General features: G+C 42.7%; 3 protein-coding genes across 3 annotated transcripts; 1 reads left to right on the top strand and 2 right to left on the bottom strand.

Annotated features, from left to right (window-relative positions):
- Nucleotides 1-261: 261 nt before the first annotated feature.
- On the bottom strand, nt 262-5,752 carry LOC104820514. Its single transcript, XM_010550970.2, is given in 9 exon segments — nt 262-831; nt 919-966; nt 1,080-1,161; nt 1,250-1,862; nt 1,981-2,156; nt 2,322-2,352; nt 2,355-3,339; nt 3,625-4,343; nt 5,382-5,752. Coding segments are annotated over 9 exon segments (3,177 nt in total). The 5' UTR covers nt 5,707-5,752; the 3' UTR covers nt 262-633.
- A 203-nt stretch (nt 5,753-5,955) lies between these two features.
- Nucleotides 5,956-9,455, top strand: LOC104820512 (probable GTP-binding protein OBGC2). The gene is made up of 11 exons (XM_010550968.2): nt 5,956-6,086; nt 6,371-6,849; nt 6,929-7,020; nt 7,132-7,215; nt 7,350-7,427; nt 7,537-7,737; nt 7,808-7,915; nt 8,650-8,724; nt 8,798-8,991; nt 9,100-9,176; nt 9,248-9,455. The coding sequence occupies exons 1-10, from the start codon at nt 5,992-5,994 to the stop codon at nt 9,167-9,169; spliced, it is 1,476 nt and encodes a 491-aa protein (XP_010549270.1). The 5' UTR covers nt 5,956-5,991; the 3' UTR covers nt 9,170-9,176; nt 9,248-9,455.
- On the bottom strand, nt 9,131-12,072 carry LOC104820513 (fe(3+)-Zn(2+) purple acid phosphatase 12). The gene is made up of 8 exons (XM_010550969.1): nt 11,866-12,072; nt 11,574-11,783; nt 10,894-11,005; nt 10,571-10,800; nt 10,346-10,484; nt 10,055-10,275; nt 9,490-9,611; nt 9,131-9,414 (listed from the first exon to the last, which is right to left on the bottom strand). The coding sequence occupies exons 1-8, from the start codon at nt 12,046-12,048 to the stop codon at nt 9,216-9,218; spliced, it is 1,416 nt and encodes a 471-aa protein (XP_010549271.1). The 5' UTR covers nt 12,049-12,072; the 3' UTR covers nt 9,131-9,215.
- Nucleotides 12,073-12,080: the final 8 nt, after the last annotated feature.

Raw genomic sequence — 12,080 nt, 5'->3', positions numbered from 1 at the left:
GCCCCCCCCCCCCCCATTTGTCCATGTCAAACAACTACCCCACATGTACAAGAACCGACGGGTTCTGCGGGTACCTGACCCTTACAAGATCGAGGTCAGGATAATCCGACAGAAAATCCGAATGGGCCAGACCGAGGTCGGATACACTGAAAACTCGGACACTCAACACTATCCACCACTATTTTTATGCAAACCAAGCCTACTAGGGTTCGGACCGAACCGAACTAAGTTAAAAAACATAAAAGAAACCAAACAAAACCCTATTCATCAAACGGTCTATTAACATTTTTACTGAGTTCAACCAAAACTGTTCAACCCCAACACTTACACACGCCTGACTGAAAGCGCAAAACTAGCAAACACAGGAAAAAAAATCACAATCCTAAGAAGACAGCAGACATTGACGCGCCAAAATTGCAGCAATCTCTCTCACATGGTTCAATACACAAACACTAAACTAAGTTCCTCAGATTGGCTAAATAAACAAAACAAAAGGACATGCATTCACTACTTCATTTACAAAATTAGTTTTGTGTCGAATCGAATCCTCGAGAACATTACCCGGGAATCGGGATTATGCCTTTCGCCTTTCACTCGCGGAGTAATGAGTGACATTGGCTATTGCCGTTACGTTCACTCGGGATTTGTTTCCTTTGGTAAAACCAAACCGATCATGCATTCTGAAGAGGGCGGCGAGATTGAAAGCAAGGAACAAGTGTCTTGTGAGTAAGGAAGAATGAACAGATGCCTTGCCCACATGAAACTTGTGGCTGGGATCTTGATCACTCCTGCGCAATCCCTCTGTTTCAGGTACGATATGAAATCTTGGAACTGCCAAAAAAAAAAAGAATATCAAAACAAAACTCGGTAAGCTTAATTGTTTCGAGATATGGCTTTTCGTGAGCGACAGAAATTTACCCCTTTATGGTCTCCCATGGTCGAGGGGATTAACTGACAAACCTCCCTCTGCAAAAAAAAAAAAAAAAAAAAAAAAAAAAGGGAAAAAAAAAAAAAGAGGTCAACATCAGTATTCAAGAGAGCGACAAAGTTGGTCGAGGAAACGCATCGAGCAAACTCACTCTCTGCGGTGGAGTGTGGGTAAATGTAGACTTCACATGCTGCAGATTTACGCGCTTGGTCATATCAAGTTTATTCGGCCATCTGCAGGAAGGAAAAAATGTAGGATTTAGAGAAAAAAAAAATAATTCGAACACAGGGAAGCGATGACAGTGAGAGGGCGGTCACTCACTCCACGGGTTCTGAAACGGCATTGAAGTATTTGCAGATCTCCGATTCCAATCTTTCAGCATATATTGTGCAGTAATGAACTCCGCTCTTTGACAACACTCCCTGCCAATGGAGTGCTACTCTTTGTTTGGAAGCTTCTGATTCAGTCGTATCCACAACAGCTGGAACTGGTGGAGGCGGAAGAGGTGGAGGGGGAGAACTTGGTGGAGGAGGAACCGAAGGAGGGGGCGGAGGGGGCAACATTTCTGGTGGTGGTGGTGGGGGTTGAGATAACGGATGTGGTAAAGGAGGAGGTGGATACGACTGGTCAAAATGCTGACCCGGAGGTCCCTGGGTATGAACCACTGGGTTCACAGGAGGAGCCATGAATGGAGCTGTATAAGCACTGGTTCCGACATGCTGGCCCAGAGGTCCTTGAATCTGTGATGGTGGAGCCACAGCATTACCATTTGGGGAAATGGGGTTAACTGGCAGGTAATGACCTAGAGGTCTCATATCCCAGGAACTATTTGGAGGAGGGTAAACAGGTTGTTGAACAAATGGAGATTGTGGAACTGGAGGTATTGGTGTAAGAGGAGGTCCTGGTGCTGACATGGGAATAGATGCAGGATTTCCTGAGATTGAGGAACATTGTCTCAGATTCTCTAAAACGGTTATTGGTCATAAAAGGAAATATCATTTCACATAGAAAACTTGTTTCAGAAGAGCGAGAAAAGACAAAAAAAGACTGACCTCCTTGAGCAGGATTCACAACAGTGCTACTAGAAGCAGGCCAGTTTTGCTGAAACGTAGCTTCAGAAGGTACAGGATTGGCGTGATCTTCCGGGTTCATTTGTGGGGAGACAAAATCACCAGAGCCACACTCGGGTTTTAATGTGGAAGGTATTTGATGGTGCCTCTCCAGATGACTGTTTAGAGAAGAACTTTCACGTAAACTATTGTGAACTAATATAACATAAATTGCTAGCGTGAGAAGAGAGCAAAATAAAAAAGAGAGAAATCATCCAATATGAGCAAAACTCACCAATTAAAAGTTCCTCAAAGAACATTGCTAAGAAGTAGATGAAACATACCTTCCTCCATCTTCATGGGGCAAAGGAAGAGCTTTTCCTTGCGGTAGAACCTCAAATGAACCATCACAACGGCAGCTTCATCAGGAGTATCGAATTCCATCAGGAGAGCATTCTCGTAATAAAGGTCTGTGACCATGCGAGGTTCCTTATAAAGGGCTTTCCTTGTCTCATACACAATTTCATCCCTCTCCCACTGGCTTGAAATTCTTCCAACATACACATGAGCACTATAACCATATGCTACCCCATTTACAGAGCCCCTGGTACCAAGTCCTATATCCATGAATTTTATACTCCAAGGAAATTGCGCTCGCAGATATTCTCGAGCTCTTATTGCATCAATTATACTTCTATATTCAGCTAGGGCAAGTCCCTTAACTGGATCGAAAAAGAACCGATCTACTGGACCATATCTATCAAGCTGAAACCTTAGATGGCCTTCAGATTCATCTGGTCCTATACTGCCTAACCATAGCTGCCCAGAAACTGAATAGATGTCAAAAGCAGTGGGATTCCCATCTAGGTACCAAACAATTTGGGAAGATGACAGACCACCGGATGCTGCCTGATAACTAGGAGATCCTGCATGAATAAAGTTGTTCCTACCCTCTGATGAGTTACTCCTTAACTCTGAAGGCAGTCTTGCAGCGGGAGAAGGCGTATGATGATTGGTTAACCCTCTTGGCACAGAAGATCTACCACATGACAGATCTCTCTGGTCAACAGTCTCAAAGTCCATAGACCTTGAGCCCCCGGTGTCATAAACAGATCCAGCACTAGAGCGGACATCGTTTTCAGCAGAGCTGTGAGGTTTTACACGTGAAGCTGAAACTTTTCCGGAATCATCCTCATCACTCTCCATATGGCAGTCTTCTAGCTTGATACCTTTTCCAACAATTTCAAAGATATCATCTAGAGAAGGTATAGTGCTGGACACATCCTTGAAGGAAGACAAGCTGCACATTCTCTTATACTTAATGAAAGCCCACCTGCAGAGTGATTTATTCTTCCTAAGAACCTACATTAAGGAAAGCAGTTCTTGAAACTATAAGTGTGTAGCAGTAGACAATAACAACACTAAAGCTAGCTAGGGTTGCATAGAAACTGAGCAAATGAATAAAGCAAGCTAAACTGTTAATGCTTATGCGAGGAAGGAAAATTAACAGAAGTGGAGCTGTGGAGGCCCTAAACAAATAAAAATAAATCCACAAGTGATACCTTATTGTCAATTTTCATATTGCTCAGCTTAGATGCAAAAAAAAAAAAGGAATTGACATCTGAATGTGATTCCAACTAGTATTACCATTCCTAACAAGCAGCCATTCAGAATTTGAGATTCTTCTGGAATCCCACTGGCTCCATCTGGCTCTTGGCCAGTAGCCTCTATGTCCTTAGTACTTGTCTGAACAGAATTCTCATCTGATTCAGGCTCATAACTAACTATATCGATATCATAGATCTTGTTTGTCAGACGAGTTATGAGATACCTCCCCTTGTCAATGTCTTCTGTTGATGATGAATTCAAGAATCCAAAGCAGGTTGCAATCGAGTTCTTGGGGAAGCAAAAGAAAATTTTCAGTAGAGATAAAACACGAAACTGGGATAGTTTGACCAGTGGTGATACATCTCCATGCGAAAGTTTCTGCATCAGCTGACAAAAAATTTCATCAGAATCTTGCAGCTTCAACACATTCTTATCAACTATCTGGAAGATATCCTTAGCCTCAAAGGATGACACAAGGAAGGTAAAAACGTTCCGGAAAACAGCAGAACAGATATCCCGGGGAACAGATGAAGATGTTATCTTTAAAGAAGCTGCAGAACACAGATCAAATAGACCACATATACAGGCTTTAGCAGTTTGAAATGCAACACCATCAGCATCTTCTGCTTTTCTTAATGCTTCAAGGCTGCAGTTATGCATGTCGATGACAGCTTGCAGTGCAACCTCAATAGCAGAAGGACAGTATGGCGCATATCGAGGAACAAGATCAGCTGCAAGACGCTTAGCACTAGTACAACCTGCAGCAGTAAGCAAACTACAATTTCAGAACTTCAAAAAATCTTCGTCCTTTATGATTGTATCTTTACAAAGGACAAAATCTGCCATCGATTATGACAGATTAGCACCTATCTCACTATCTGAGAAAGTTAGGCACATGTTTTTCACTGAAATTAAAGTAGGCGGACTTAAATTTTCTGACCTCATTATTCCATTACAATCCGTTTCTTTTCACAACCGAGCTACTGAAACAAGTTTTCCAGATAATATGCACCAGAACCACACCTTACAAATAAATGAAACGGACACAGTGTCTAAAAAGCTATAGGTCCTACTCAATGCTATGGCTGGTCTCTGAACACATATCAGGCACCTAGACATAACTGATCAAATTCCTCGGTCAACAAATCTATGAGGGCAGGCATTTCTAGAATTAAAAAAGGAAAAGAACAGAGAAAAACTAACTAGTAGTAATGCTCCACATTATAGTAAAGAACTTCGAATGAAGGTTGTCAAGGAACGAGTTAGCCAATTGGCAATTATAAGCCCAATATGACAGTTATGACTTGATCAAGTCAGTAGAATGCTAGAGAAAACGAATTCCCGGTATTTAGATTCTACAAAGCAACTTAGTTTAAAACCTTGGAGAAACTAAGGTACAAGTTCACAGTTGAGTTCTATACCCCTGAGAAATTATCTTCAGATTCAACTATCTTATGCCTTAAAATGGGGTCTGATTTCATGTTCTTCTGCTGTTTATTCATTCCATTTGCAGCTAGTTCAGACACGAGAATCATAGTGCAAGAGCTAAGGATCATGAACAATCATTAAAACACTCTATTATTTCCGGGAGAAACGCTAATTTTATATTTCCATAGAAAAATCCTGATGAAATTTGCCCTTTTTCCCAACAAAGTCCATCTAAAACTACTAAACTCAACCGAAGAAGAGAAAATCGAATTAGATCGACACCGACAAATACGAAGATGAAGTATTCACGTCCTATTCATCAAGACACTAATTCCAAAAGTCGAGAAATGAGAAAGAGAGAAAAAAACCTCTGGAAGCGGAGATGAGGGTGCGATAGGCCTGTTCGAGCGTCGTCGAAGCACGACCGCCATTTTTATGAGAAATACACGATTTGAGACGACTATAGGACTCATGAAGGCTCCTAATTTCGTCCCTGTTCCTGCTCCTGGCGAGAATTTCCTCCTGCGACGGTGCCACCGGCTCAGCGACGGAGCCCGCCGTAGGCTGCGGCAGAGGGGGAGGGGATTCTTGCAACGGCGTCGGAGGCTTCTGCGTCGGAGGGGAAGGGGACTGTGGCTCGGAGATTGCCTCGTAGAGCCTTCGCTTCTTGAGTGGCTGCTGTGCACACGCCATGGAAGCGAGCGAACTGGAGAGGAGAGAGGGGAAAGAGGGAATTTGATTCTCTCTGTTTACCTCTACTTTTCCTGAATGTTCCAAGAGCCTCTTTCTGATCCAGAGGGTTCTGGGCGAGGACTCATGATTGGTTAATTGTGGTTGATATAATCGGTAGCGGAGAAAATTAAACCGGACCGAATTAAACCGGACTAGACTGATGCTCCAAGGCCCAAAAGGCCCCACCCATCTCTGTCCCCTTTTCCTTATCTCCTTCACAGGTTAGCTCTGGCTTTGTTCGGGAAAATGGCGTTCTCTCTCTCTCTACCATCATCTTCTCATCATTCTCTTCGCCATGGCCGAGACTGTAAGCTAAGCTTGGCTCAGGGTTTCACCCAGAGGTACTAATTGTTTTATCTTCTTCTGTTCTTTTTTCTTCATCTTTGGAATCGATTTCCGTTTGCTCTGCTTTCTGAATGCTGCTCTTTGCTTGTTTTGGTTAGCGAATTCGAGTGCTTTTTTCTTCTGGGTTTTCTCGAGTTTGGAATTTCCGGTTTTGGGTTTAACTCATTCATGGATGCAGACTGTTGTCTCCTCCTTGTTCTTTGTTCAACCTATAATGGAGGTCGAGTGCGTTATTCAGAAGATTCATGAGCATTTTGTTGTACTGTTTCTTGTTATCCAGGCTTGATTTGGGGAAGAACAGAAATGGAAGACTAGGGTTCTTCAAGATTTGGTGCAGGTCATCCGTGGTTCAACAGTTTTCATCACCCGAAAATACGACTTCGCTCGTGAAAGAGCCTCATAAGTACTTTGATCAAGTGATCATCACTGTTCGTGCCGGCGATGGTGGTCATGGTGCAGTCCTGACCATGCCTAACCAAAGACCAGACAAGTCACAGGGGAAATCCCGAAAGGACAAGACCAAGCGAAGAAATCCGTCTTACAAGAGAGATTATGATGGGTCGGTTATACTTCCAGTGGGCGGTCATGGAGGGGATGTGGTGATATATGCAGATGAGGAGAAAGATTCTTTGTTGGAACTTCATAATCAGAAAAGGTACAGCGCCAAACGGGGCGGGAATGTCGATTCCTTGGGTGGCTTAACCTGGCAACTTCGTGATGGAATAGGAGCTCCTACCTTGCGAATTCCAGTCCCTGTAGGTTTGTATACTGCTTTAGTTTTATGCCATTTCAGTTCTTCTCATTTGTATTGTATCCTTAACCATTTCTGATTTCGTAGGAACCGTCGTGAAACTTAAGCGGGGGAAGTTGCTGGCCGATCTTTCACATCCCGGGGACGAGGTTCTTGCTGCAAGGGGCGGTCAGGGAGGAGTAAGATTTCTCTTCCATGATTACTAGAAGCCATGTTTTTCCTAGACATGATTGAAAATGCATTACAAAGTCTGCTCATTGTTAACGTGTTCTGTCCCTGTTCTCGGTCAGATTAGCTTGTTAGAAGTGCCGGAGAAGACAAGGAAGCGGGTAATGTCTTTAACAACAAATGTAATGAGAGATGATAGTGACAAGGTAAGGCATTGATATCGGGCAAGCGGCCAAGCCTTTCATTTGAGTTCTTTTTTTCTTTTACCTTAATCGATGGTGTGATCATTCAAGCAAGCCATTCGTTTTTCTGATCGGTTTCGGGTGGGTTGAACTTTCAGGTTCTAGTTCATGGGCAACAAGGGGAAGAGGTTAGCTTGGAACTGATACTACGAATTGTAGCAGATGTCGGTCTTGTGGTAAGCCTTTCCATTTTCGTTTTCGTTCAAACATGCCACCGAAAACTGACTCATAGATTTTTCTACTTCCGATTCCGATCATCAAGACTTCATTTTTTTTCCTCTTTAGGGTCTTCCAAATGCCGGAAAGTCTACCCTTTTAGCAGCTATAACACGGGCAAAACCCGATATAGCCGATTATCCATTCACCACCCTGATACCGAACCTTGGCCGCCTAGAGGGTGATCCTTTGTTAGGTCCATATGAGTTTTCGTCTGAAGCAACTGTGGCTGATTTGCCTGGCCTTATAGAAGGTGCTCACCTTGGGAAGGTAGGGCTCTTCCTCTCGTCTTTTCCTTTGAATTCTCATCGATATTTTCTGAATCTTCCGGCATCTTTAGGGACTTGGACGCAACTTTTTGAGGCATCTAAGACGGACCCGACTCTTAGTCCATGTGGTCGATGCTGCTGCAGAGAATCCAGTTGATGATTACTTAACTGTCAGAGAAGTATGAATGTCTTTAACTCACCTACCAGTTAGTTTTGCTTCGTCTCTCCTTCTGTCAAACCATTCCATTTGAGCTGCTATCTCTAGGGATGGATGTGGGTGGGGGGTACCCGCGATATTTGGGTTACCGAATCCGAACGTCTCGGGTTTTATGAGATATTATCTATCTTGGATCTGTTTGGTAGATAATTTTGGACACCCAAACCTGAGGTCCAAATGCAGAATGTCGACCTTTTTTCAAAATGTTGTATCATATACCAGTCACCAGTGTTGGCTTAGGTGGATGCCCAAAATTTTGAGAGATTTCGGTTTAGAACACTTGTATGTAATTTATTTTAAAATTAGGGTCAAAAGGTACATTTTTGTTCATTCGGTATCAGGTAATACCCGCCCCGCTCCCAATTATCCAAAACCCGATTCTCAGGTTTTTCTCATGATCCAACCCGATCTCATCTCACATAGTAGCTGAATATCCGACCTGCGAGTTGGGTCACATACCTGAAATTTGGGTTTCTTTTGCCAGGTCTAGCTCTGAGTATGTAGTAGGGGTTAATCTGTGTATCAAAATCGGATTTCTGAACCATAGCAATTTCCACTGTCTTCGTTATTTTCTTAGGAAGGTTGCCTCCTTGACACATTTTGGCGGAGTATATTCAAGAACTCATGAAAGGCTTCGCCTTTGTTTTTCTTTCGCTCGATGATACATTTGTGGGGGTTTTTTTTGGTTATTTTCAGGAGCTGAGGATGTACAATCCAGATTACGTTACACGCCCTTTCATCGTGGTTCTTAACAAGATTGATCTTCCTCAGGTAACTTACCATTCATCAGGACAGACAAAAGCAGTTTCTTTCACGGTTCTTACCGAAAAATTCCGCAATCCAGGCAAGAGAGAGGCTTCCACACATTACCGAAGAGATTCTCGGAACCGAAACCGATAAGTTTCATTCTAAACTACGAAATCGCTCCGAAAACGACGGTCTCGACAAAGACGAAGAAGATGCATCATATCGGGAAACTATAGGAGAAGAGCTCAATGGCAATTCTCGACCTCTCGCCGTTATGGGGGTCAGCGTATTGTAAGTTTTTCTCGTTCCTTCTCCCGAGATTTGTTTTGGGTAGTACAACACATCGTATTGTTGTCCTAAAAACAATCCATGTCTGAAGGAAAAAAACATTTTTGGCAGGAGAGGTATTAACATAGACGAGATGTTGAAAGAAATAAGGGCAGCTTTGAGGAATCTGAGAGAATCATAGTCTTATGGTAAGCAAGGATACATTGCCAAACATGATTTTCCGATTTTTATAATGCGGCAGCGAGCGATTTTTCTGTAGGTTTCCAGTATCGGTTACGCAGCCAAAGAGAATCGGCTTCTACAGAATACCCATCTTGGTTCCGATGCCAGCTAAAGCGGGCATGAGTCCTGTTCTTTACTTCCAGTATCCCGTGCCCAAAGCTAGCTTCTCGGTAGGCCGAATAGCTTGGTTGCGGCTGTGTCATCCTGCTCAAACCACCAACAAACGGGGTCACGAAAAAAAAAAATATCGAAGGAGCAAGGTTAGATCTCGAAACTTACTCGGTAACCAAGCCTTCCAGGTTTCCTCCATCTCCTATTGTTATGTAAACAGGAGCCGAGTCATCGTATATCGGCTCGCATTTTCCGTTCGCGATGTTGTAAGCAATGTTCGAAACACGTTCCTGCATCATCAATCGGTTTTGTCAAGAACTCACTTTTTCATAGTTTCAGCGGGCGAGTAATCGGGGTGGGCTTTAAAACTCGATACCCATCTCATGGTTACCTGAAATGTGGAATTTGGCTACGGGTTTGGATTCAATTTTTCCGTCGAGTGGTGATTACCCGCGGGTATCCGCCAACATGAAAAATGACTTTTATACCCTAGTTTTAGGGCGACTATAATATCTAGGTGTATTTTTGTATAAAATTATCATTATACCAGCCGATTTAGATCAATAGAAATTTGCAGATTTTTGCGGGTTTAAGTACCCGCAGGTACCCAGCCATCAGTTGCGGGTATTCGAGTCTCGTGAAGCCGAGATTGGGATATTACTGTCGTAATATCATTGGGGACCGATTGGGGTCCATATCTCTAATAAGTAACGAGAGCAGGCAGAAGATTTACGGATCTCTCGTATGCATGAACGTGACCCGCGAACACTGCATCGACCTTGTACCGGACAAACCACGGCTCGTACATGACTCTCATCGTCTCGCCTTCCATGTAATGATGAACGTAGCTACTGTAGAACGGGCAATGCACGAGGACGATGAGCCATGGAGTCACAGTCCGGTCCACTCTCCGGAACTCTTTCTCCAACCATTTGTATTGAGGAGTGTACTTCCCTGTCCAAAATCCTTATAAGCAACTAACATCCGGTAAAGGGAACATCTCGGAAACATCGGCCACACTTACCGAAAGACGAGTAAGCTGACAAAACTATGATATGAGACGAAGCTCTCTTGACGGAATACCACATAGGAGATGTACTTCCCGACGCCTGATACGGTGTAGGATACCGATGAACATACGGCTTGAAAGGTTTCGTCTCGCCCTGCAAAAAACAAACGCGACCCGAAATTTGTACCGATCGTACGAGAAAACGGCGAAATAGATGCAAGAGAAACGAAAAAACATTACGATCTCGGGAACGAAATCGATCTCGTGGTTGCCTGCGGTCCATATCCAGGGTTGGTAAGCAGCGATCCGCTCTGTAAACCTTCCCCAAGTATCCCAACGGGCATTGTCGTGGAACGGGTAACTATCGGCGTAAGATAAGTCGCCCAAGAACAGCATAGTTTGCCCTTTCTGTGGGTTCATCTCGTAATGAGACAATGTTCGGTTCGAATCGTAAGTTTGCCCTAAATCCCCTGAAGAATTTCCACAACAAAAGATTAACCAACTGTTACCATTCATTCACATAAGAATTCATGTCAAAGAATTTGAAAGTGAAGAGAAAGTACCGATAAGGCCGAAGATGTACGGAACATCAGGACCAGGTTTAGGCGGAGTTACGAACCAGAACTGTCTTCTTGTCTCCCCGTCTCCGATTTCATAGTAATACTTCGTATCGAACTGCATAAACATTTGAAGAAGAATAAGATGATGGGATTATGAATAACCGAACCAAACCGAATAAACCATAACCATAACCGAACCGAATCCTACATAAAACCGAAATTGTTATTACTTATCTAAATCCGATAAAACTGAATCCAAACCGAACCGAATAAAAAAAAATGATTGAAAAAAAATCGATTTTTTTAACCGAGTATTTTTATCGAATAGATATGGACCGAATTTAATAAATAAAGATTGAATGATATTGTTTTTCTATAACCGAAATAATCAAATCTAAAATTGAATATTTTTACCAACAAAGAAATCGAAAAAACTGAAAATTTTTACCAAAAAACCGAAAAAATGAGTGAACCGGATAAAAAAAATCGAAAAAACCGTTTTTGTTAAATTATGTATTTTTATCAATAAAAACTGAATTCGAACCGAACCGAATGAATTTGATATAAAAAAAAACGAATCGTTACATTTTTTATAACTGAAATAACCGAACCCCGAAACTCGAAATAGATTAAGGCAAAGAGATTCGAAAGAATTTTATGAGAAACGAAGGTGAGGAAGAAACCTCTAAACCATCGATGGTGCAGTGATGGATGTAACCAGAGGTGTAGTTAAAGAACTTGTAAGTGACAACAACGGCGGACTTCGCTAGTTTTCTCCTCGAGCGGCCGCCGTTTTCAGACCAGTAACGAACGATGTCGGAACCAGTCTCGTCCGGGGTCACCCACGAAATTATCACTCCGTCTCCTTCGTAGCTCCCTTGCGTTATGTGCACCTTCTCTCACCCAAAAAATAAAAAACCCATGAATGAATTTCACATTTTTTTTTAAAAAAAAAACATCAAACTGGATTTGAACCTGTTGGGGAGAGTTGTAACCAGAAGGGAGAGAGAAGACGTCGCTGTGTGAAGGCATGTCTTTGGATAAATCTCCTCCTCTTACAAACCCACTTGTGGCTCCTCCATTACAGGACCTGGCAAGAACAGCCGTCAAGATCGTGATCCAAACCCAGATTCCTCTCTTGTCCGATCTTGAATCCATCTCTCTGTGTTTTTTTTTTTTTTTTTTTTTTT

This window comes from Tarenaya hassleriana, unplaced genomic scaffold (assembly GCF_000463585.1).
Source record: "Tarenaya hassleriana unplaced genomic scaffold, ASM46358v1 Cleome31, whole genome shotgun sequence".
Classification (NCBI taxonomy): Eukaryota; Viridiplantae; Streptophyta; class Magnoliopsida; order Brassicales; family Cleomaceae; genus Tarenaya; species Tarenaya hassleriana.
This window is presented reverse-complemented; position numbering and strand designations above follow the sequence as displayed.

Coding starts and splice junctions, on each gene's coding strand:
- LOC104820512 (XM_010550968.2), top strand. CDS start 5,992: ATGGCGTTCTCTCTCTCTCTACCATCATCTTCTCATCATTCTCTTCGC. Junction 6,087..6,370: donor GCTCAGGGTTTCACCCAGAG/GTACTAATTGTT, acceptor CTTGTTATCCAG/GCTTGATTTGGGGAAGAACA. Junction 7,738..7,807: donor AAGGTGCTCACCTTGGGAAG/GTAGGGCTCTTC, acceptor CGGCATCTTTAG/GGACTTGGACGCAACTTTTT.
- LOC104820513 (XM_010550969.1), bottom strand. CDS start 12,048: ATGGATTCAAGATCGGACAAGAGAGGAATCTGGGTTTGGATCACGATC. Junction 11,784..11,865: donor GTTACAACTCTCCCCAACAG/GTTCAAATCCAG, acceptor GGGTGAGAGAAG/GTGCACATAACGCAAGGGAG. Junction 11,006..11,573: donor GCACCATCGATGGTTTAGAG/GTTTCTTCCTCA, acceptor ATGTTTATGCAG/TTCGATACGAAGTATTACTA.